The sequence below is a fragment of the Pollicipes pollicipes genome, unplaced genomic scaffold (genome assembly GCF_011947565.3).
Source record: "Pollicipes pollicipes isolate AB1234 unplaced genomic scaffold, Ppol_2.1 Scaffold_4295;HRSCAF=5057_pilon_pilon_pilon, whole genome shotgun sequence".
Taxonomy (NCBI): domain Eukaryota; kingdom Metazoa; phylum Arthropoda; class Thecostraca; order Pollicipedomorpha; family Pollicipedidae; genus Pollicipes; species Pollicipes pollicipes.
The window spans coordinates 38,243,247-38,266,656 of record NW_023596461.1 but is presented as its reverse complement, the minus strand read 5'-3'; the positions used below and the strand labels follow the sequence as shown (position 1 = coordinate 38,266,656).

Below are 23,410 nucleotides of genomic sequence, written 5' to 3'. Positions count from 1 at the left end.
GGCGCAACGCTTCTCATCAGCAGCAGTGTTATACGCCTCATGAGCCGTTAAACACGGACAGCTATCTTATCATCGCAACAACAGGTACGAAGCTATGGAAACTGCAAGCCAACGCATAACGACATTGCCAGGGGACATTAGCCACGGTAGGCGTCCCGGCCGATGCAATGTACTGCCGCCTTCAGCGCCGCCTGACGCCGCTCCCACAAACGACCCCAGCGTAAACTTAACGCCAGCTGCGCGCGCAGACGAGCTGTGTCTTCAGCCACATACGTCTGTCCGCCACGCTGCGCCCAAGTTGGGCCACAATATACCGTTCCTACCGTGATATTTCAGGCTGTTGCAGCAGTATATGCACGTCCGTGCAGCAGTGACACGCGTCCGCAGCCTACACCGGGACGCGGCAGTCACTGTCTAGTGCTCGCAATGGGCTGGTCAAGGCCGTAGCAGAATAACGTGGACTCAACCACAGCAGTCAGGGCTGCGATGGTCATCTCGTGCGCGCACGGCTTAGCAGTGGAATACATGACGTCGATGCGCAGCTGTCGGCAACGGGTGATCCAGGGGCCAACCAACGTCCACGTCCCAGCAGGAGAACATATGATAGCGATCTAACTAATCCGCAGCGCAGTAATGTGTGTCTTGGCAGCCGTATGAGAAGTTCAACGCAGCATCAACAGCATCATTAACCATTCCCAACAAGTCTATCAAAGCTGTTGTAGAAAAAAAAACTGTTGTTTGGGCTTGTAGACCCACAGTTCAAGCACGTACCACCAATGTACAAAGTTCAAAGCTGTACCAGCGAAACACGGACCGGCGGACCCGGTCGCAATGAGTCACGGGGGACAAACTTCTCCAACTCCAAAACACCAAGCTCGCTGGGAGAGCTTTCCACTGAACTCGCCACACTTCCCCTGAGGCTGAACGAGCGCCACGCCGCTGCCTGACAGCTCTATTTGTATGCTAACGTCGTCAACACCGCCCTGAGCGTGCCGGCCGCTTTTTAGTGGCGCTGGCCGCCGTCAGCGGCGTCAGCAGCGTCCGCGGCGGCGCCGCAGCGGCGGCCCGGCTGCGTGCCGGGCCAGCCGGCAGAGGCGGGTCCAGACCACACACGGGCGCGTTCCGCAGTCGAGCTCGCGGCGCGCCGTCTGCACGCCCGACATTCGGAGACAGCTGGCGTGGCATCCCGACAGTAGCTACCCTTCACACGCACCCTTCAAGACATCATGTTTCACGGCACCAACGCACCAACGCTCCTGAGGGCATTTTCATCTGGACTTCCGTAGAACGCCCGGCCACGTCCCCTAAGAGCACGTGAATGGCCGTCTCCCGCCAGACGAACGGAGCAAATGGCCCACTCGGCAGAGCGGCCGTCCCGGCCCGCCGGCCGTGGCCACATCCGGGCAGCAGCGATCGCTCGTCAAGCAAGCCGAGTCCCTCGCGCCGCGCCGCGATGCCGCCCGCGCACAGCCCACACCGCCACCGTTTGAAGCCCGCGTAAAAAACGCTCCAGTGGCGCGCGCCTGTGGCCGTAACCGAGTTTGATGCGAAAATCGATGGCCGCGGCCGGGTCGGCGCCAACCGCGCCGGGCGCCGGCTTTCCACAGCGGCGGTTAATGAGGCCGGAACGGTCGCGTAATTGGGAGACGAAGGCACCGTCGGCGACTCTCCGCCGCAAAGGCACCTGGCAAATGAGCGCCGCTGTCGAGATGGCCGACGAATCAGAGGGATTTCCCAGGCGGCGGCGGCGCGCTCGCGGATATTTCGGTGGAACTGCGGATTCTGGTTCCGGCTCCACACCCCCGGAGCCGAGTCTGGCAGCCGCCGAGCGCGACGCAGCGTCAACAGCCGACCCCAGGAAGAGGCTTTTGCAGCCGATAAACCCAATAGAGAGGCGCCCGGGCGAAGCTGTTCACGCGGTTACAAATGTACGATATTACACTAGTTCGGCACTCCCGCCCCTCCTGGAAACATACTATCTGTGGAGGTACCTTGTTGTGCGAACATTGATTTTAGAAATGAAATCACCAGGATGGATGTGCCCAAAGGAGGCCGTGCTGGAGATGCGCAGAGGCCGTGCTGGAGATGCACGGAGATCGTGCTGGGGATGCGCAGAGGCCGTGCTGGGGATGCACAGAGGCCGTGCTGGAGATGCACAGAGGTCGTGCTGGATACACAAAGGTCGCGTTGAGATGCACAGAAGCCATGCTGGTGCTGCTGAGATGCGCAGGGGACGTGCTGGAGATGCACGTGCTGGCGATGCACAGAGGTCGTGCTGGAGATATACAGAGGTCGAGCTGGAGACGCACAGAGGTCGTGCTGGATATGCACAGAGATCGTGCTGGAGATATACAGAGGTCGTGCTGGAGATGCACGGAGGTCGTGCTGGAGATATACAGGGGTCGTGCTGGAGATGCACGGAGGTCGTGCTGGAGATATACAGGGGTCGTGCTGGGAGATGCAGGAGGTCGTGCTGGAGTATGCAGGGTAGTGATGAGGAGATGCACGGAGGTCGTGCTGGAGATATGGGTCAGGGTCGTGCTGGAGATGCACGGAGGTCGTGCTGGAGATATGCAGGGGTAGTGCTGGAGATGCACGGAGGTCGTGCTGGAGATATGCAGGGGTAGTGCTGGAGATGCACGGAGGTTGTGCTGGAGATATACAGGGGCCGTGCTGGAGGTGCACGGAGGTCGTGCTGGAGATATGCAGGGGTAGTGCTGGAGATGCACGGAGGTTGTGGTGGAGATATACAGGGCCGTGCTGGAGATATGCAGGTGGTAGTGCGTGGAGATGCACGGAGGTTGTGCTGGAGATATACAGAGGTTAGTGCTGGAGATGCACGGAGGTCGTGCTGGAGATATGCAGGGGCAGGGGGTAGTGCTGGAGATGCACGGAGTCGTGCTGGAGATATACAGGGGTAGTCTGGAGATGCACAGGGTCGTGCTGGAGATATGCAGGGGTAGTGCTGGAGATGCACGGAGGTTGTGCTGGAGATATGCAGGGGTAGTGCTGGAGATGCACGGAGGTTGTGCTGGAGATATGCAGGGGTAGTGCTGGAGATGCACGGAGGTTGTGCTGGAGATATGCAGGGGTCGTGCTGGAGATGCACGGAGGTCGTGCTGGAGATATGCAGGGGTAGTGCTGGAGGTGCACGGAGGTCGTGCTGGAGATATGCAGGGGTAGTGCTGAAGATGCACGGAGGTTGTGCTGGAGATATACAGGGGCCGTGCTGGAGATGCACGGAGGTCGTGCTGGAGATATGCAGGGGTAGTGCTGGAGATGCACGGAGGTTGCGCTGGAGATATACGGGGGCCGTGCTGGAGATGCACGGAGGTCGTGCTGGAGATATGCAGGGGTAGTGCTGGAGATGCACGGAGGTTGTGCTGGAGATATACAGGGGCCGTGCTGGAGATATGCAGGGGTAGTGCTGGAGATGCACGGAGGTTGTGCTGGAGATATACAGGGGTAGTGCTGGAGATGCACGGAGGTCGTGCTGGAGATATGCAGGGGTAGTGCTGGAGATGCACGGAGGTCGTGCTGGAGATATACAGGGGTAGTGCTGGAGATGCACGGAGGTCGTGCTGGAGATATGCAGGGGTAGTGCTGGAGATGCACGGAGGTTGTGCTGGAGATATGCAGGGGTAGTGCTGGAGATGCACGGAGGTTGTGCTGGAGATATGCAGGGGTAGTGCTGGAGATGCACGGAGGTTGTGCTGGAGATATACAGGGGCCGTGCCCTGAGGTCATCCAGAGGCCATAAAATATCCATTACTGAAGAATGACTCCATCAAAATTTGGTCCCAGGTATGCTAATTTGCAATACACGCCACGACGGTGAATAAATCATGGTGACACACATGATGCAAATACCGGCAAGGTTTTCAGTCGCGTAGTCGATAACCAGTTGCAGCCTGTGAGGAAACAGCCCGCTTCAAAGGATACTATCAAAGTAATTGAGCACACTTGCCACTGTCGAGTCCTTTCCTCACAGCAGGCTCAGCTTACACATATTCTGACGCAATGTCAGGCCCTGCAAAGCTACATGCAGAACGTGAGAACTTCTTACCGTGTTCTTACGGTGCGTAACGGTGATAAGATAAGTTACCCTTGCGCCCAATCTGGCATAGATCTCCCCACATTACGTAGTAAGGTGATACGACGCTGTCAACACACGCATACGGTAATACTAGAATACGGCAATGACAGTAGCCGCGCGCCTTCACTGATAAAAAAGAGCAAATATTTAGTCCGCGCACAACTAACTGCGCCGTGCTCAGGATGACAACTGCAGCCTGGCTTCCTGTCTGTGACTCGGTCCGCGCTCGCAACACAACACCACGTTCAAAACAACGGCTTCGTTGGATCTTCAGAGGCTGTGTGGTAAAGCTGTGCGATACGTCAGTGCCTGGAAAACAGATCGGCCCCGCGCACTTTGTATCTGGCCGGGCGCCAAACAGTCAACAGAGCCCCGTGCACGATACCGCGCCGCTACAGAGCGCCCACTGCCACCGCGGAGGCGCCGATACAGAGTGCCCACCGCCACCCCGGAGGCGCCGATACACAGTGCCCACTGCCACCCCGGAGGCGCCGATACAGAGCGCCCACTGCCACCCCGGAGGCGCCGATACAGAGTGCCACTGCCACCCCGGAGGCGTCACTACAGAGTGCCCACTGCCACCCCGGAGGCGCCGCTACAGAGTGTCACTGCCACCCCGGACGCGCCGCTACAGAGTGCTCACCGTCACCCCGGAGGCGCCGCTTCAAAAACCCCACCGAAGCTGGCGAGTGTCAACGCTCGGCACCTGCAGATGGGCAAGCCAGCCTCGGGCCAGACGGCGCGATAAGACGACGGTTACCGTAATACCGGCGCCACGTCTATAGCAAGCAGCAACTCAGCAAAAAAGCGATTAAGCGGAGAAAGCCAACGGAAAGACCAACTTTGGTGCCGACTATTCGTGCGCAAGAAAAAAAATAAAGAAGCGCCGGTGTACCTGACGCCTCAGCGTGCTGCAGACACGAGGGTGCCGACACGTCATTACATGCAGAACGTGGGGCAGACGTCAATCCGCCAGGTCAGGTCAGGTCAGGTCAGGTCAAGGTCGAGTCGAAGTCAGGTCAGGTCCAGTTCCAGGCAGGGATTCTGGGCGCTGTGCCCTGTCAGCGGTATTCGGGTGGGCGCGGATCCCCGCTCACCTGTCGCCGGCGTGTCGGCGGTGCCCGGCAGGCCCGGGAGGAAGTGCTGGTACAACCGCCGCTCGTGCTCCATCAGCTGGTGCCGCGACTCCACCTGCCACAGCACCCGCTCCAGGTCCATCACCAGCTGGGGAGGAGAAGGTGTGTCACCAGACTATCACCAGCTGGTGCCGCGACTCCACCTGCCACAGCACCCGCTCCAGGTCCATCACCAGCTGGGGAGGAGAAGGTGTGTCACCAGACTATCACCAGCTGGTGCCGCGACTCCACCTGCCACAGCACCAGGTCCAGGTTCATCACCACGTCCGAGACTTCTTCGCCATCTGTTTGTGGGAAGTGCGAGACTAGACCCGCAGTGCTCAAAACGCGTCGAACACGCAGTCCAGAACGGAGCGCTATATCTTATCTCCGCCTCGTTATTACGAAAGAAAGAACCGCCTCTGTAGTAACGGCAACCTTCCTTGTTTTTTTTTTAGCCAGCTTCTTTGTGGGAACATCTAGCAAACAAGACCAATCAAATTCCCGTCATCCAGTTTTTTTTTAACTACGAAAGTTTGTGAGTGTGTCAGCAAAAGCACGGCGAGTCGTCAACAGCTAATTCATCCTCCTGCTCTCTGCAGCACGACCGCAGTTCCCGCTCTCCATGCCCCTTCCCTCCCCTGCCGGAGCAGCCACCCACACCTGATATGACACTTCTCCTTTTCAGGGACTAACGGAGATTGCATTCGGTAGCGCCTCAGCGAGCGGGTCGAAGATTAAACGGTCCCAGGCTCTGTTACGCCAAGTTGGAAATGTCAACACCTCCCAGACTGCCAATCAGAATCCGAAGCGGGGAAATCCCAACATGCCGCACTAGGCACGCCAACAAATCAGCAAACGCCGCTGATTGCGACAACAACGTCATAAACTTAAGAATGACGCGGTCTGCTGACGCCCTACACATTTCCCCCCACGCATCAGTTACGCCGTGACCTTTGTCAGTTCCACCGCGACCTTTACGCCCTCGCCGTGGGGAAGGCGACCGCCGCCGGAACCGGGTCAGGCCGGCGCCGCGCCGCAGCGAGAAGGCTACAGTGACGCAGACTTGTACCATTTTAAGCGTCGGGGTTAGAGGACGGTCAGTTAAAAGTATCTAGGCGGTCATCTACGGTGTGGGTCAGTGGTGCGTACCTGGTGACTGTTCGACAGAACGGTTGTCAGTTAGGAGTATATATGCGGTCATCTACGGAGTGGGTCAGCGGTGCGTTCCTGGTGACTGTTCGACAGAACGGTTGTCAGTTAAAAGTATCTAGGCGGTCATCTACGGTGTGGGTCAGTGGTGCGTACCTGGTGACTGTTCGACAGAACGGTTGTCAGTTAGGAGTATATATGCGGTCATCTACGGAGTGGGTCAGCGGTGCGTTCCTGATGACTGTTCGACAGAACGGTTGTCAGTTAAAAGTATCTAGGCGGTCATCTACGGAGTGGGTCAGCGGCGCGTTCCTGATGACTGTTCGACAGAACGGTTGTCAGTTAAAAGTATCTAGGCGGTCATCTACGGAGTGGGTCAGTGGTGCGTACCTGATGACTGTTCGACAGAACGGTTGTCAGTTAAAAGTATATATGCGGTCATCTACGGAGTGGGTCAGTGGTGCGTTCCTGGTGACTGTTCGACAGAACGGTTGTGAGTTAGAAGTATCTAGGCGGTCATCTACGGAGTGGGTCAGCGGTGCGTTCCTGATGACTGTTCGACAGAACGGTTGTCAGTTAAAAGTATATATGCGGTCATCTACGGAGTGGGTCAGTGGTGCGTACCTGGTGACTGTTCGACAGAACGGTTGTCAGTAAGAAGTATATATGCGGTCATCTACGGAGTGGGTCAGTGGTGCGTACCTGGGACTGTTCGACCAGAACGGTGTCAGTTCAGAATTTTTTAGAAGTATATATGCGGTCATCTACGGAGTGGGTCAGTGGTGCGTACCTGGTGACTGTTCGACAGAACGGTTGTCAGTTAGAAGTATATATGCGGTCATCTACGGAGTGGGTCAGTGGTGCGTACCTGGTGGACTTGCTATCGACTAGGACCGTTGTGAGTTAGAAGTTATCTAGGCGTTCACTCTACGGAGTGGTTCACAGTGGGTGCGTACTGGTGACTGTCGAAGAAACGGTGGTCATTTAGCAGTTAGAAGTATATATGCCGGTCATCTACGGATTGGGTCAGTGGTGGTACCTGTTGAATTGTTTCGACAGAACGGTTGTCAGTAACCGTATCTAGGCGTCATCTAAGGAGTGGCAGTGGTGCGTTACCTGGTGACCTGTTCGACAGAAACGGTTGTCAGTTAGAATTTATATGCGGTCATCTACGGAGGGTTCAGTTGTGCGTACCTGGTGACTGTTCGACCGGGACCGTTGGTGGAGTTTAGACGTATCTAGGCGGTTTATCTAAGGAGGGGTCAGTGGTGCGTACCTGGTGATGTTGACAGACCGTTGTCGTTGTGAGTTAGAAGTATCTAGGCGGTTATCTAAGGATTGGGTCAGTGGTGCGTAACCTGTGGACTGTTCGGAAGGACCGTTGTGAGTTAGAAGTATCTAGGCGGTTATCTAAGGAGTGGGTCAGTGGTGCGTACCTGGGTGACTGTTCGACAGGACCGTGTGTTGAGCTTAGAAGTATCTAGGCGGTTATTCTAAGGAGTGGGTCGTGGTGCGTACCTGGTGACTGTTCGACAGGACCGTTGTGAGTTAGAAGTATCTAGGCGGTTATCTAAGGAGTGGGTCAGTGGTGCGTACCTGGTGACTGTTCGACAGGACCGTTGTGAGTTAGAAGTATCTAGGCGGTTATCTAAGGAGTGGGTCAGTGGTGCGTACCTGGTGACTGTTCGACAGGACCGTTGTGAGTTAGAAGTATCTAGGCGGTTATCTAAGGAGTGGGTCAGTGGTGCGTACCTGGTGACTGTTCGACAGGACCGTTGTGAGTTAGAAGTATCTAGGCGGTTATCTAAGGAGTGGGTCAGTGGTGCGTACCTGGTGACTGTTCGACAGAACGGCTATCAGACGCATGGGCGTGTTTCAAGTGTCCCTCGGCTGTCGGTTTGTTCTTGTTAGCGCATTAAGAGCGGGCCGCGTTCGGGGTGTGCATGGTAGCTGCTGAACTGCCGGGCCTGCATGCCCAGTGCACGAAGTTTTTCATTGCAACCAATATTAGAAAGAACTGGTTGCAAACGCCGTAAACGCCGGTTGGCGGCGATCTTAGAATTCGTCTCAAACCAACTACAAGTACGACCCCTACCTGCGCAATAAACATCGTGTCTGTCTCTCGCCCGCTGTCGTTATCGCCGCCGCCGCGACGCCCGTCGCCATGCTTACCTCGGAGCGAGACACGTCGGCCTGGAGCCGCCCGCAGAGCCACTCGCAGCGGCGCTTCTCCTGCCGGAGCCGGCGCAGCGCGTCCTCAGAACGGCGCAGCCGGTTCTCCAGGTCACGGCTGGTGCGCCGCAGCCGCTCACACTCGTCCGACGAGCTCTGCCGACGTGGAGGCTCGGCGTGAGTGCCACCGCAGAAGCGGGCTCGTTTCCCAGCCGGCAGAGTTCATCGCGAAACACATATTCGGTAGCGTCACATTGAAGTCGCCAGCTCTGTAGAACGATAACGCGTCGGCGATGCCCAGAAAATGGCCCCGCCCAGGTGACCGGCCACCGGCGTCAAGCAAGCACGTTCCCTGGACGCCATCGGCCAACTCCATTCCAAGACGATCAGTCCCCCCACCTCCCGCTGAGCAGTCGCCGGACATCAAGCCTCCCGCGTTGTCTGACGACTCCCGGAGGGCGCGCTCTCACCTCCAGTGACGCTCTCAGCCTGTTCAGCTCACGGTCGCGCATCGCGAGCACCTGGTTCGCCTCGTCCAGCTCCAGCTTCCGGTTGGCCAGTGCTGCCTCCATTTCCTCCTGTCGCTCGGCCGCCACCTGAAAACCGAACGTTTTTCAATCATGCCATTCAGGCGCGCCGGCCCGCCTCGCCCAAATCGCGCCGCCGGAAAAGGCGGGCCGCCACGGACGGGCCACAAATAAGGCTGGCGGTGGCGAGTGAGGCCGGTCGTCCAGAGGCCGCGGGACCGGCCGCGGCTCAGCACGCGCCACTGATCGCTCGCCCGAGGCGACGGCTGGCCGTCACCGCAGACGGGCCGGAACGGACCCGAGGCGAGGTCGGAAAACGGCTGCGAGTTTTCCCAGAACACTGCTGGAAGACAGCGTCGTGACAGTGGATTAGTCTGCGACTCATGGACGCATGAACCAGTTCCGGGGCGCAATCGTTACTGTACAATACACAACGCAATAACCCACACGACAAGGCCCACATGCGGTAGTGGAGCCCGCCCCCAGGTCCAGAACACTGACGAAAGGATTTCTATGGCAATCGACAAGAGGACAGCCCTATCGGAACGGAATGACGGCAATGTCCAATTTTCACTTCCAAAGCTATGGCAATGTTTCCAATAGGGATGCTACAAGCTGTGTACAGGAACTCATCATGTCAGAGATGTTTTTCCGACAACTCGGTAAAGATTCGGCGCAGCTGTACTTGCAATGACAGAGCCGCAGTTTTTTCATAGTTGGAACTTGGGAATAGCCAATCAGCCTTCAGTGCCTACCCAAAAATGCTGGTATGATCACAGAACCTCGCCCGTGACACCGCACACGTACCACATGCCACTGTGGCCTAACTGTACTTGACGGCCCATGCGAGCAGAGTCCAAGTGGAAAGTTTAGGCAACGCAAATTAAGCATTGTCTTGCGAGCAACATAGAATGGACAGACTTCGGACGGCGGCCACCTCCAGAGGAGAGCGCTTCCAGCCGGTCGGCCGCGTCCGCACCCCACCCGGCTCCACCTATCGACCGGAGGCGAGAAACGGCCTCCGCCGGCCCCCGAGGTCATGCTCACCTGGGGCTCCGGGTCGGCGGGGTCAGGCCGGGTCGCCAGCGCGCCGGCGTGAGCTCGTAACGCCTCGCTGCACCCGGCCAGCGGCGCCGGCAGGTCGACAACCGCCGCAGGAGGGACCGGGTCGCCCGTCTGGATCGCACGCTGAGGAGCGCGCGCCGTTACGGACATGACCGTCACGGCAGTCAGCACGGCGGGACGTGGCGGTCACGCACCAGCCGATGCCTGGGCTGGCGCGCGAGCTGCTTACTACGTGGCGCGCCGAGTGGGCGTGACGTCATTTGCACGGAGATATAATATGTCATTTGCATGTGGGCGCGACAGCAATCTCACAAGCACTGCCACGCCACGCTGCATATGCACGTTTTCATTACACGAGGGCGACTCCCCCCGCTCAACAAAAGGCCAGCCCACTCAGTCCCACGGGGCCATAATACAGCGCCCGTAAAAGCAAACAACCCGCCCGGTGGCTAGTTCCCTCCTCCCATCCTCAGCCGCACGAGCGGCGCGCAACACCGCGTCACGCCACACGGCCGGGCGGCGGCGTCGCCGGACGGTACACGCACCTGCAGTCGGGAGATAGCCTCCTGCTGCCGCTGAACGCAGTCGAGCAGGCGCGCCTGCCGCTGGTCGGCCGCCGCCAGCGCCGCCGCCGCCCGCTCCCAGCGCCCCCTTCCGTCGACCTCGGCCGCCAGGAGGCGCTGGCCGCGCGACTTCTCGTAGAGTAGCGCGCGCCGCAGCGTGCCGTTCTCTCGCACCAGCGACTCCAGCAGCTCCACATCTCTCAAGAGCGACTCCTCCAACATCTCCGCGTCTTTCAGTGACGACTCTTCCAACAGCTCCGCGTTCTTCAGTGACGACTCCTCCAACAGCTCCGCGTCTTTTAGTGACGACTCCTCCAACAGATTTGCGTCCCTCAGGGACGGTTCCTCCAGCAGCTCCGCGTCCCTAAGGGACGATTCCTCCGGCAGTTCCGCGTCTTTCGGGACCGCATCTTCTCCTGGGTGCCCGTCCCAAATGGACACTTCGTCGATCAGCTCGGCGTGCTTCAAGGGCGTCTTCAGTCGCTCTGATTCTTGCAGTAGTGGCTCCTGTAGTGTCTTGGAGTCCTTCAGCAGGGCTTCCTCCCGCTGTCGGCCACCCCTCAGGGGCACTTCTTCATCGGCCTCGATCTGAACCGAAACTGTACGCGGCATCTCGCTATCGTTCACGGGCGCGCCATCCAGTAGGCTCATATCGAACCGCGGCACTTCCGGCACCGCTGCCCCAGCCGAGGGCGTCGCCGCCAGGGGTGCTTCGATCGGGCTGGGCGTCGGCCGCAGCTCGCTGACCTCCACGTCGGCGACTGACCGCTCCCAGCGCCCCGGCAGCGCCATCTGCAGCAGGTGCGGCTCCGTCAGCGTCGGTGCCTCCGGCGCCGGCCCTGACTCCCCCCAGGCCGCCGGTTCCCGGTCCAGGCCGGCCGGCAGCCGGGGACCGGCGCCGGTGCCGGGAGGCACGCCCAGCCGCCGCCAGTCGTCCGCCACGCGCGCGAACAGCTGTTGGAAGCCGCGCACCAGCCGTTGGTGCAGCCGCAGCTGGTCATGCAGTGCGTCGCGGATGTCGGCGCTGGCAGCCAGCTGGCCCTGCAGCAGGCGCACCTCGTATGACGAGTCGATGAGCACGATGGCGGCCGAGGCGGCGGCGTTCTGGTTGACGGCAGTCTGCAAGCCGCCGTGCAGCTCGGCCAGCTGCCCGGAGACGCGCTCCTCCAGCGCCAGCAGCTGCTCCTGCTGCCGCTCCGAGGCCAGCAGCGCCGCACGGATCGCGTCGTCCGCCTCCAGCGCTCGGTCCACGGCTCCCGAGCCGACGCCGCTGTGGTCGGAGGGTGGCGAGGTCGGCGCGCCAGGAACAGCGGGCGACCCGAGTGATGGCGAGGCCCGGTCTGTGGCTCGCCTGAGGTCTGGCGAGGCCGGGTCTGTGACTCGCCTGAGGTCTGGCGAGGTCGGGTCTGTGACTCGCCTGAGGTCCGGCGAGGCCGGGTCTGTGACTCGCCTGAGGTCTGGCGAGGCCGGCGCGTCTCCGCGGCCCCCGCGGCTTGACTCTTGAGTCTCCGAATCCCGCCGGCCCGAGCTCCGATTGCCGGAGTCCCGCCGGTCCGAGCTCCGACTGCCGGAGCCCCGGCCGGCGCCGCCGCGGTCTCGCCGCTGCAGCTGGCGCCGCAGCAGCTGCCGGTCGCGCTGCGCGGCCGCCAGGCGGTCGCAGAGCCGACGGACCAGCTCGGCCACGGCGCCCGACGGCTGCAAGCGACAGGCGCCGGCCGGACCTCCCGCCTCCTCTGGCGCGGCCGGCTTGGCGGCCAGCACCAGACTCTCCAGCTGCGAGAGCCGCGGCTCACTCAGCGCCGTCGCTCCCGAGAGCGTGGTCAGTCCAGAGTCGGCCGTACTCCGCTGCGTCGCCGGGCCAGAACCGGCCACGGATGTCAGCTCAGCCCGCTCCGACGTGAGCACAGGTGCCTCCTGCACCGGGGAGGTCATTGAAGGCACCTCTCGCTCTGGCGGTGTCAAGCCGCACACTGGAGAGCTCTGAACCTGCCAGTCCTTCTCTGGTGAGGTACGACCCTGCATCTCCATTCTGGATGAGCTCAGCACCTGTATGTCCTTGCTTGGAGAGCTCAGTCCCTGCACCTCCCCCTTCAGCGGGCCCGCGCCCAGCGCCTCCTTCCTCGGCGAGGTGACGCTCCGCACTAGCAGGCATGCCCTCAGCTTCTCCACCTCGGCGTCAGCCGACGCCAGCTGGGCGCCCGTCTCGCCCACGTACCGTTCGTGCGTCTCTCGAAGCATGGCGCGCTCGCGCTCCAGGTCGGCCACGCGCCGCTCGGCCTCCTCCAGGCGGCGCGACACTGTCTCGGCGCGCGCACGCTGCCTGATGGCCGCGTTGCTGGCGTCCTTGGCGGCGGCGCGGTCGGAGCGCAGCTCCACCCCCGCGGCGGTGAGCTCGGCCAGCCGCTGCTGGCTGGCGGCCAGCTCGGCCTCAGCCGCCGACAGCTGGCCGCGCAGCTCCGCCGTTGCCGCCTCGCTCTCCTGCAGGCGGACGCGCCGCTCGTCGTCAGCGGAGGCGCGGTCGCGCCGCTCCGACTCCAGCGCCCGCTGCAGCCTGTCTCGCTCGCCGCGGGCCGTCTCCAGTGCCTGCTGCAGCCTGTCTTGCTCGCCGCTGGCCGTCTCCAGTGCCTGCTGCAGCTTGTCTCGCTCGCCGCTGGCCGTCTCCAGCGCCTGCTGCAGCCTGTCTCGCTCCCCACTGGCCGTCTCCAGCGCCTGCTGCAGCTTGTCTCGCTCGCCGCTGGCCGTCTCCAGCGCCTGCCGCAGCCTGTCTCGCTCGCCGCTGGTCGTTCCCAGCGCCTGCTGCAGCCTGTCTCGCTCGCCGCTGGCTGTCTCCAGCGCCTGCTGCAGCCTGTCTCGCTCGCCGCTGGCCGTCTCCAGCGCCTGCTGCAGCTGGGCCCCCCTGTGCTGCAGCTCCGCGGCGGCTGTCTTATGACGGACCAGTTCGGCGTTCCACTGCTGCACGACCCCGCTGGTCTCACTGGCCTGCTGACTGGCGGCCACCAGCTGCTGGGAGAGTGAGTCCCGCTGTTCGGCTGTCTCCACCAGCCTTCGGTTGAAGCTATCCCGCTCCTGGACCGCCTCCAGAAGCTGCTGGCTTAGGTTGTCTCGCTCCTGACGTGTCTTCTTCAGCTCCTGATCAAGACTGACCCGCTCCTGTATCATCTCCGTGATCTTCTGCTCCATCTCCTCGCGCTGCTGGCTCGCCTCCTGCTGCTGCCGTTGACTGGCAGTTTCTTTCTGCTGAGTCACGGTCTTGATATCTTCCTTGAGACTATCCCGCTGCTGGGCCATTTCCTTCAGCTGCTGGTCCAGAAAATCACGATTGTGAGTCACCTGCATCAGCTGCTGGCCGACCTGGACCTGCTTTTCTACTGACTCCACGAGCCGCTGGTTGATCTGATCCCTGTGCCGGCTCACTGATTCCAGCTGTTTGACGACATCTTCCCGCTGCTGGTCACTCGCCTTCCACTGCTCAGTGATGTCAAGATGTTGCTGCTTTAAATTCTCGACTTGCTTGGCCATTTCAGTCTGCTGTTCGCCCGCCGCGGCCAGTTGGCGGACCAGCTCATCCCGCTGCTGATTGGTGGCCGCAAGGGCGTGGCACAGCTGACCACGCTGCTGGTTGGCTTCGGTCAGCTGAGAGCCGGCCTCCGTGCGGACCTGGCTGACAACACGCAGCTGCTGACTCAGAGCACATCGCTCCTCAGCAGCTGACTGTAGCTGCTGCGTCAGCGTGTCGCGCTCCTCAGCAGCTGACAGTAGCTGCTGCGTCAGCGTGTCGCGCTCCTCGGCAGCTGACTGTAGCTGCTGCGTCAGCGTGTCGCGCTCCTCAGCAGCTGACTGTAGCTGCTGCGTCAGTGTGTCGCGCTCCTTAGCAGCTGACTGTAGCTGCTCGGTAAATACGTTCCCCTCCTCACCAGCTGACTGCAGCTGCTGACTCAGAGAGTCGCGCTCCTCACCAGCTGACCGCAGCTGCTGAGTCAGGGAGTCGCGCTCTTCGCCGGCTGACCGCAGCTGAAGACGAGTGTCAGCCAGCTGCTGTCGGACCTCCGCCAGCTGCTGCTGCGTCTCTCTGAGCTGCTGCGCGTTCTCATTGAGCAGCTGGTCGTGCCGGGCGCCGCGGTCGGCCGCCTCGGCCAGCTGTGCCTTCAGGCCGCTGACCAGCTCCAGGTGCTGTTCGCGGCAGCGGCGCAGCTCGGCCAGCTCGGCCGGCGGCGCCGCCTGCCGCAGCGCCCGCAGCTCCTCCATGGCAGCCAGGTGGCCGGAGCTAAGGTCCCGCAACTGCTCCTCGTGTCCGGCCCGCACACGCGACAGCTCCGCCTGCTGCTGCTGCCGCACGCTCTCCAGTTGCTGGACATGCGACGACCTGAACATAAAACACAGCAGCACTGGGTTAGATGCGTACGCGATTAGCTTTCCGGGAGGCCCATGTGGCCAAAAAATAATGATGACAGACAGAATCAACCCTGATTACAGTGATGCACGCACGCACGCACGCACGCACGCACGCACGCACGCACGCACGCACGCACGCACGCACGCACGCACGCACGCACGCACGCACGCACGCCGCACGCAAGCACGCACGCACGCACGCACGCACGCACGCACGCACGCACGCACGCACGCACGCACGCACGCACGCACGCACGCACGCACGCACGCACGCACGCACGCACGCACGCACGCACGCACGCACGCACGCACGCACGCACGCACGCACGCACGCACGCACGCACGCACGCACGCACGCACGCACGCCCGCACGCACGCACGCACGCACGCACGCACGCACGCACGCACGCACACACACACACACACACACACACACACACACACACACACACACACACACACATATATATATATATATATATATATATATATATATATATATATATACAAAAAAGCGGGGAGGCGTAATGGCCGAGTGGTTAGATCCTCCATCTCTCGTCTAGTAGCACCACCGGAGCACTACCGGAGCACCACCGTTACCGCTGATGCTCCAAGAGTGTACGTAACGTCGGCCACGTTCCCCTTAAACAATTTGTAAACAACTTTCATTTAATCTAACTAATCTGCTTGTATACGTGCCCGCGGCCCTAATTTGCACATGCCGGGAACCACTCTTGATGCCCACATGAACATGACTTACGCACATATGACAACAAAGTGCCTTGCATTTGGTTACTCGCCAACCCTGCGAGCAAAAAGTGTCACCGGTCACCGTCAGGCGGCCCGGTAACGGGGCTACTGTATGACATCACTGCTAGTCCAGTGCCAGCTGCTATACTGCTGCCAGTGAATGAGCCGGCGGCCGGTGGTTCGGCCCTGACCGGAGCTCGCTGGTGATCTCGCTGAGCTGTCGGCCGAACCGCTCCTCCAGCCGCTCCGTGACGGCCTGCTCCACCGCCTCCGCCGCCGCTGTCCGGCCGGCCAGCAACTCCTCCAGGTCAGCGATCTGACGGTCACAGGCACGCCGACACACCGTCACAGGCATGCCGACACACAGGCACAAGCACGCCGACACACAGGCACAGGTACGCCGACACACAGGCACAGGCACGCCGACACACAAGCACAGGCAAATCGACACACAGGCACAAGCCCGCCGACACACGGGCACAGGCACGCCGACACACAGACACAGGCAAATCGACACACAGGCACAAGCCCGCCGACACACGGGCACAGGCACGCCGACGCACAGGCACAGGAATGCTGACCCACAGGCACAGGCACACAGGCACGCCGGCACACGGGCACACCGTCACAGGCACGCCGACACACCGTCACAACTACTGGGGTCACGGCGATACAGCGACTACGGGCACCGTCACAACCGCCACAGGCATACCGACGCACCGTCACAACCGCCACAGGCATACCGACGTACCGTCACAACAGTCACAGGCATACCGACGCACCGTCACAACCGCCACAGGCATACCGACGCACCGTCACAACCGCACAGGCATACCGACGTACCGTCACAACAGTCACAGGCATACCGACGCACCGTCACAACCGCCACAGGCATACCGAAGCACCGTCACAACAGTCACAGGCATACCGACGCACCGTCATGACCGTCACAGGCATACCGACTCGCCGTCACGACCGTCACAAGCACACCGTCACCTGGTGTCTGCCAGTCGGGAAGAAGGTTGAGACATCACGCCAGTCCCCCGTATACGGCGTGTAAATGTTACGAATATTTCCCTGACAAGAAATTGCGCGCCCACTACAGGCACTGGCGATCTCTGGTCAACCGTCAGGAGTCAACCGCAAGCGCTACATGCCTCCCACACCATAGCCACCGGCTGGAGGCGTGGACCGAAGCGGCTGTGCGAACAAAACATCACAGCGCGAACGCGCTCTCCGCGAATCAGAGAGCACACATCACTGCGAACCGCCGCCGCGACTTCAGGAGCGCGCGCAGCCGGCTTGCGTTGGGCCGCCGCGCGGGTGCGGAGCTCACCTGGCGCCGGAGCTCGGCCTCAGTGCGGGCGGCGGCGCCGGTGACGGCCTCCAGCTGGCCGGCGGCCGCCTCCAGCTGGGCGGTCAGCTCACCGACCCGACCCTGGGTCACGCTCAGGCTCTCGTCCAGCGTGCTGCGCTCCGACAGACGGCTGGAGAACTGCCAAGCACACAACAGGGCAGAGCGACCGCTCAGGGAAAACTGACGCGCACTGATACCGGCTGAGCGGGTATGCAGAGCCACCGCAGGCGGTTGACGTGGCGCCATGCCCTTTCACGTACGACTGCAGGGCAACACTGCACCCAGGACGCTGAAGTCTCACCGAAAAAGAGAACCGACAGTCAGAATGGCCTGAGCAGCCAGCGCAGTGAGCGCGTGAGCTGACAACACAGGGATCAAAGGCAGTGAAGTCGGAGCACAGCAAACTGTGAGCCGCTGGCGGTCGGTCAGCACACGATAATACCTGAACGGCATCACCAGCCAATTATGGACAGACCCTTCTGCGGCGGCCCGGCTAAAGGCACGGGAGCGGTGCCGGGTGTCCGCGGCACCAGCAGTCCCACCTCCTCCACGCGGCTGCTCAGGTGCGCCTTCTCCTTTGAGAAACTCTCCTCGAGGGCGGCCTTCTCCAGTTGTGAGCGCTCCACCTGCTGACGGAGCGACTCCAGCCGCTCCTCGGACTGCAAGCGCTCCTGCTCCAGCTGACGGCGAGCGCGTTCCAGCTCCTGCGGAGGGCGTTCACGTCGGGCCACGCTCACCGACGGCTCCGACTAACACAAGCCTCGGTCAGGCACAGACGAGACAGGCTCGTGAATCATTGGCACTGCGAGCAATCGCTTTAAAGCAGTGCAAAAAGCAAGATAAGACTGACCGCTTGGTGTTTTACCCTTGCCCCGATAGGGGTGGGGGGGGGGGGGGAGAGTCAATGCACACACACCCCCTCTACGTAGGTTTTTTGGGGGGATACCCCTACGCGATGTCGTGCGATCGCGCCCAAATTTTGAGTGGCCTATGGGGCATCTATTGCGCATGTTTCGACACTAAAAACATGTCCTTAGTACTCCTGACTTCGGAGCACCGACGGTTTTTGAGGAGCCCTGCACGGTGACCTCCGGCCGGCGCGGACGGCGAGCGGCAACTGACGATGGCCCCTAACGCGCGCAACGGACCGACATGGTTACATTAACGGAGCCATACATCGTAAATATATGGTTTAGCAGATAAAACTATACAACATTGCACTCATGATGGAACACGGAGCACGCGTGTTTAAGTTTGCTTTCGCTACGAGCCATCGTCTCGCAAGCACGGGTTGTAAGGCTGCATGAGGGCGATTTTCGGGAAGTTTGACCTTTGACCTGGCCAAATTGGCCCACAAAAATCGAGTCGTTTTAGGCGATTGCTATTTACCGCTGACAGGTATTGCCTGTGGCGGGTTGCAATGGCCGCACTGGAGGCCAGGTGACGTCAGAGGGCAGAGCGGACCGTGTGGAGCATTGCGGCACATTAAACTTTCGCCCCCAAATTCTGCCGCTGAACTGGAACTGCGCGATCGGTTGGTAGGGGCCAAAACTCACATAACAAGCACAGCTTGGCGTGAGCTCTGATCCCAGAAATCCATCCATTCGATATGGTCTGGAATCTTTTTTAATGGGGTCAATTTTTGACCCAGCAAAATAAGATTGATTACCAATCGCGGGATAACTGGTAAGCTCCATCTTCTGTTAGTTCGGAAAGGGCAGTCGGGTCGCGTCCAACCCGCTGTCAGTCTGCGTCATGAAAAACGGCGAATCGGGGCGAGGACTATGCGGTGGTAATTCATGGGAGGATAAATCAAACCAGTCACGTAACAAGTTCAACCGATCACGAACACGTTAAGTAGCAGAGTAATTACCTCATTTTCATGTTTCTGTGAAGACCTTAGTTGTGCTGATGAGGCCTCCGCATTCGCCAAGGCTTGAGTCTTGGCTTCTAGCTCATTCCTAAGACTTGAAATCTCACTGGACTGACTGCTATTGTCAGCATCCAATGCAATTAACTGTAAACAGATCCATGCTATTCAAAGAAAGCATACATATCCTTCACACTTAACTACAGGTGTCATAGCATTATGGCGACCGCAAAATACACCACAAATTACCAGTTAGATCGAAGCTGTGCAACAGTTGCATGCACTTACACAGGGTGGCACATCAAGCCTTCAAAGATTATCTACCAAACTCAAGGCACTATCACAGTATGTACCAGAAACTGGTATGCTCATTTTGTTATTATCAGAGAGGTACCATGTATGCAGAGCTATAGGAAAACTTAATATTAATCATGCAGAGGACAAAAGTCTCAGAGGAATCTCAAGTTTCCTCGCAGGAATGCTTCATCATGCAGCATATAACATCCTAACTGCTATTGTTCCCACCTGATTTTTTATCTTGATGAACTCTGCAGCATTTATGCCTGAAAATTCCTTGTTTCTCAGAAAGGCGGATGTCTGCTGTAACTGTTCCTTGAGAACTGTGATCTCATGTGCTAACTTGTGCGCCTCGTGTTGGGCCGCCGTGCGCAGCTCATCCCTCTGCTGTATGGTCGACTGCAGGCTGGCTGAGAGCTTGGAGATGTACTCATCTCTCTTCCGGATCGCCTCCTGATACTCATGCAGCCTTTGGCTAACCTCACCCATCACAAGGGATTACAGATGCTTCATTTGGATGGCATCTACTTGTAGCTGAAGAAAGAATATACAGGCAGTTAATGTCTTATCTGGCACGCGTACAGCAAATTACTGGCGAGCACTGTCGGGTAACGCAGCAACACAAGTAAATAAAGCATACTATTGTGTTAAACATATGCAGAAGCAACAAGCCAGAAATTAATGAGAGATGTAAGAATTTCCACTTCATGAATGGTTTTAAACAAAAGCCACAGGGTTATTTCGGGTTTTATAACACATGGAGAAATGATAGTTCATTTGGCCTATGGCCCACATCCCGTGGATCCTGGAGGGTCTAGGTTCCAGAGATTCCACATGTGTGGTGTCTCAGAAATCAGAATCGTTCATCCTCATTCTGTTATCCTCCACTCTGTGGCGAAGAAAGGGACCGCTGCGAAGAAACTCTACAGCTGAAAATATGGGTCCTGAGGGTCCTCAACAGAGAGACTGAAGGGTTGACATTTCGACTCGACGCCGTGGAAAGTCCTTCCAACCGCTGACGGAATCTCTGAGGCCAACGCCCCCCGCAAAAGTCGCCTGACTGCGGAGCTGGTGGCCGGGGACTGCGTGATTTCCCAGAGCCTTGTCCGAGCACGTCTGGCCGAGCCGGTCGTTCCACGGTGCGTGCGCGTCCAAATTTCGGGGTCCGGTTTGAAACGTTCCGTATTTTGTTTCATTCATGGACGTTTTCATAAGCCCGAGCTCGGATGCTACGGCGTTCAGATTTTCCTGGCGCAGTCCGGGAGATCTTTGCGTTCAATGCCCACATCTTCGTCGAGCTTTGAAAGTCTCTGGTCTTTTTTGGCACGTTTTTCTGAACAGTTTAGGTGGGTGGCTTTGGGTTAAGGATGTCTTCCGAGCAAGGCTTGTTATGTGACCATGAAGCCACCACCAAAATTACGCCGCCAATTCGCCGAATGTTTTACTCACCCCCACGCCAGACATGCCCGAGAAGAGTTTTACGTGCCGCGCCATGCTACGGTACGGCCGGCCCTGGCCTCGGTTGACCATCGCCCTGTCAGTTACCAGCTGACCCGCCCATGACACAAAATGCGCTTGATGATCTGAATACCCACCAAATGCCACTGGATGGCTAGTATGGCATCTTAACCCAAGACACCTGAGGTCGCAGTAACACTGGTCAAAAGAGCAAAAAGAACTGGGCCAAGCACTGACCCCTTCAGGACCGCACCACTGACTGGCGACCAAAGCAGGCAATAGCCTCCAACTAGTCCCGAACTAACACCAGAGCTTGCAGAGAAAAAGAGGTGGGCAGCCAAAGCAACATCACTCCAAACTTCAGATAAGCATCATCCAAGGGTCATAATGTAATGGTCACTTCAGCTATCAACTACTCAACCATACTTTGAGCATTGCACCAGAGCTTCGGTCTAAAGCCATGCTGATCCTCAAAAGGTTGGCACAAAAATTTCAAGTGCTCTGAGTCAATAAACACAAGAGCAATCCAAGACACTTGCAGCAGATGGCTGCAACCTCATAGGTTGGCAACTGGGTTTTTCTCCTCACTTGTATTAAAAATCAGAACACTGATAAGGGGCACAAAAATAACGGCATGATGCATTCAATACGCAGCAGGCCAATGTATACTCCGGTGCTATTCCACTTGATGATTGTTGCACCAGGTGGCTGGTATATTTTGTTCATTGTCATAGTTCCAATGTCTTGCTTCTTACTCTTTGACAGTCAAGTATTTTTACACTATAATCCGTGAAACCAGACCCAAATTCATTAATGCACTTATCCCAGTTTCTGTCTTGGGACAAGCTTCCACACCCCCACAGGTTTTTGATGCTGCAAGTTAGTTTGCAAAAAGACATAGTTTGCAAGGTGACCCAACAGCTTTTGGCATGATAATCAGATGAGTGGCATCTGGCCTGGAAGGATCAGAGGGTATCATATTGATCAGTTTCTTGCCAGCCATTTTCTTGCCAAACCAATGTCTTCAAGAGCAGAACCCTCACACTGAGTAACCAATGCTGAGATGGTCATGAAGCTTTCAGCATTAAAACATCATGGCATAACTTGCCTGTGCTGGTGACCTTTCTACACATCTTCGCCAGCCAAATGTAATCTTTGGTCAGAAGTTTTTGCTCTCATTGTCACTAATCTGAAAATGGGTTGAGAAGCACTGTCTGGAGCATTTTGTTACCAATATCAATGCTAATGAGGATAAAAGCTTCAACAATTGTTATTTTTCTGCCAATCAAAAGCTGATTCAAATTCATTCACATAAACATAGAAAGGTTCAGAACAAGCTGTACTGAAACTGAACTATAACAGATAGCATAGGTCTGATAAAGCTAGTCAGCATGAGCATTATAATCAGAATGCAGTAAACAGCCCAATGGTTAGTCTTACATGACCAAAGCCAGCACAAATACACACCTTGTGACTTGCTTACTTTTGCATTAGCAAATGAATGGAAGGTATCAGATTATAAATATTTATCTCCAAAGATAAATTGTCTAATCCTGCTGACTGGCAATATTTGTTAGTATTGTATGCTGTTAAGTACCACTCATTTTCACCATGGAGCCCCCATGTGGCATTACATCTAATTAAGAAAGATGGCTTGGTTGTGAAAATTGCTTGAGGGTGGATTGATGTCCTGTGGCATTGAGGCAGATTGGCTAGTACTGTCTGCAGCTGAATTACATTCCTGTGACCAATATTTTAGGTTCAGGTTTCTTATCAGTATTAAGTATAGCTGAGTAACAATGATTTAACTTGAACATAGTCTTAGGCCTTCATAGATGCGGGAACACATATATGTCATTAGAATTAGTTTCAACACTGGTGTTTTTTATCTTTTGTAACTTGATAGCATAGGCATAACACTGTAAAACCAAAATCAAATGTTTACTCATCACTCTTTGGCCACTAGTAAAAGTCTAAACATACAAAAATCAAGCCCTGAGCTATGCCTCTCCAATTTCGATTTTCAAATGAAGGATACATGGGGTAATGCCTAGCCTAGATAATGTCAGTGGCATGGCTATTTACAAAATATGCTACCAGTGGCTTTTCTGTTCCCATACCTTACATTTGCCAGTTTATGAAGATGGGTGCAAAAGTCCCTGATTTAACAAAAATTGCCATTGAACTTCACAAAAACATAGAACACACAAGTACCACACAGACCAAATGGATCTTAGACAAAAACAAAACAAAACAGCACAATAAAAAAATTGTAGCAGGGGCGGTGACAACTATGCCAGCTCGATTTTGATCGGTATTGCACACAAGCACACACTATCCCGCGGCGTTGATCTAAGCATACTGCATTGCTTTCTGGAAAATTAACTGCTGTGGATGACTTATCTCCAGTCACAGAACTTTGAGACAAAACATACATAATACGGAAACCGTTGAGACAGCTACGCGCGCCCCATCGCCAAGCGTAAGTCTACGCGGCTGTCAAGAGTCAACATGAGCAGTAGATGTCTATGTAGCGTCAGATCTGTATGTACATTCCAAGGCCATAGAACAGAGTACATTTCAGTTCTGTTAGGTT

At 57.6% G+C, this 23,410-nt stretch overlaps 1 protein-coding gene across 1 annotated transcript; it reads right to left on the bottom strand.

Annotated features, from left to right (window-relative positions):
- Positions 1-5,110: 5,110 nt before the first annotated feature.
- On the bottom strand, positions 5,111-23,301 carry LOC119097508 (protein lava lamp). Its single transcript, XM_037220540.1, has 14 exons — positions 23,250-23,301; positions 19,585-19,890; positions 19,063-19,206; positions 17,732-17,893; positions 17,169-17,327; positions 16,024-16,148; positions 14,909-15,053; positions 13,502-14,860; positions 12,438-12,916; positions 10,673-12,281; positions 10,110-10,250; positions 9,006-9,131; positions 8,536-8,691; positions 5,111-5,320 (listed from the first exon to the last, which is right to left on the bottom strand). Exons 2-14 carry the CDS (start codon positions 19,843-19,845, stop codon positions 5,111-5,113), a joined length of 5,076 nt encoding a protein of 1,691 aa, XP_037076435.1. The 5' UTR covers positions 19,846-19,890; positions 23,250-23,301.
- Between the last annotated feature and the right edge of the window lie 109 nt (positions 23,302-23,410).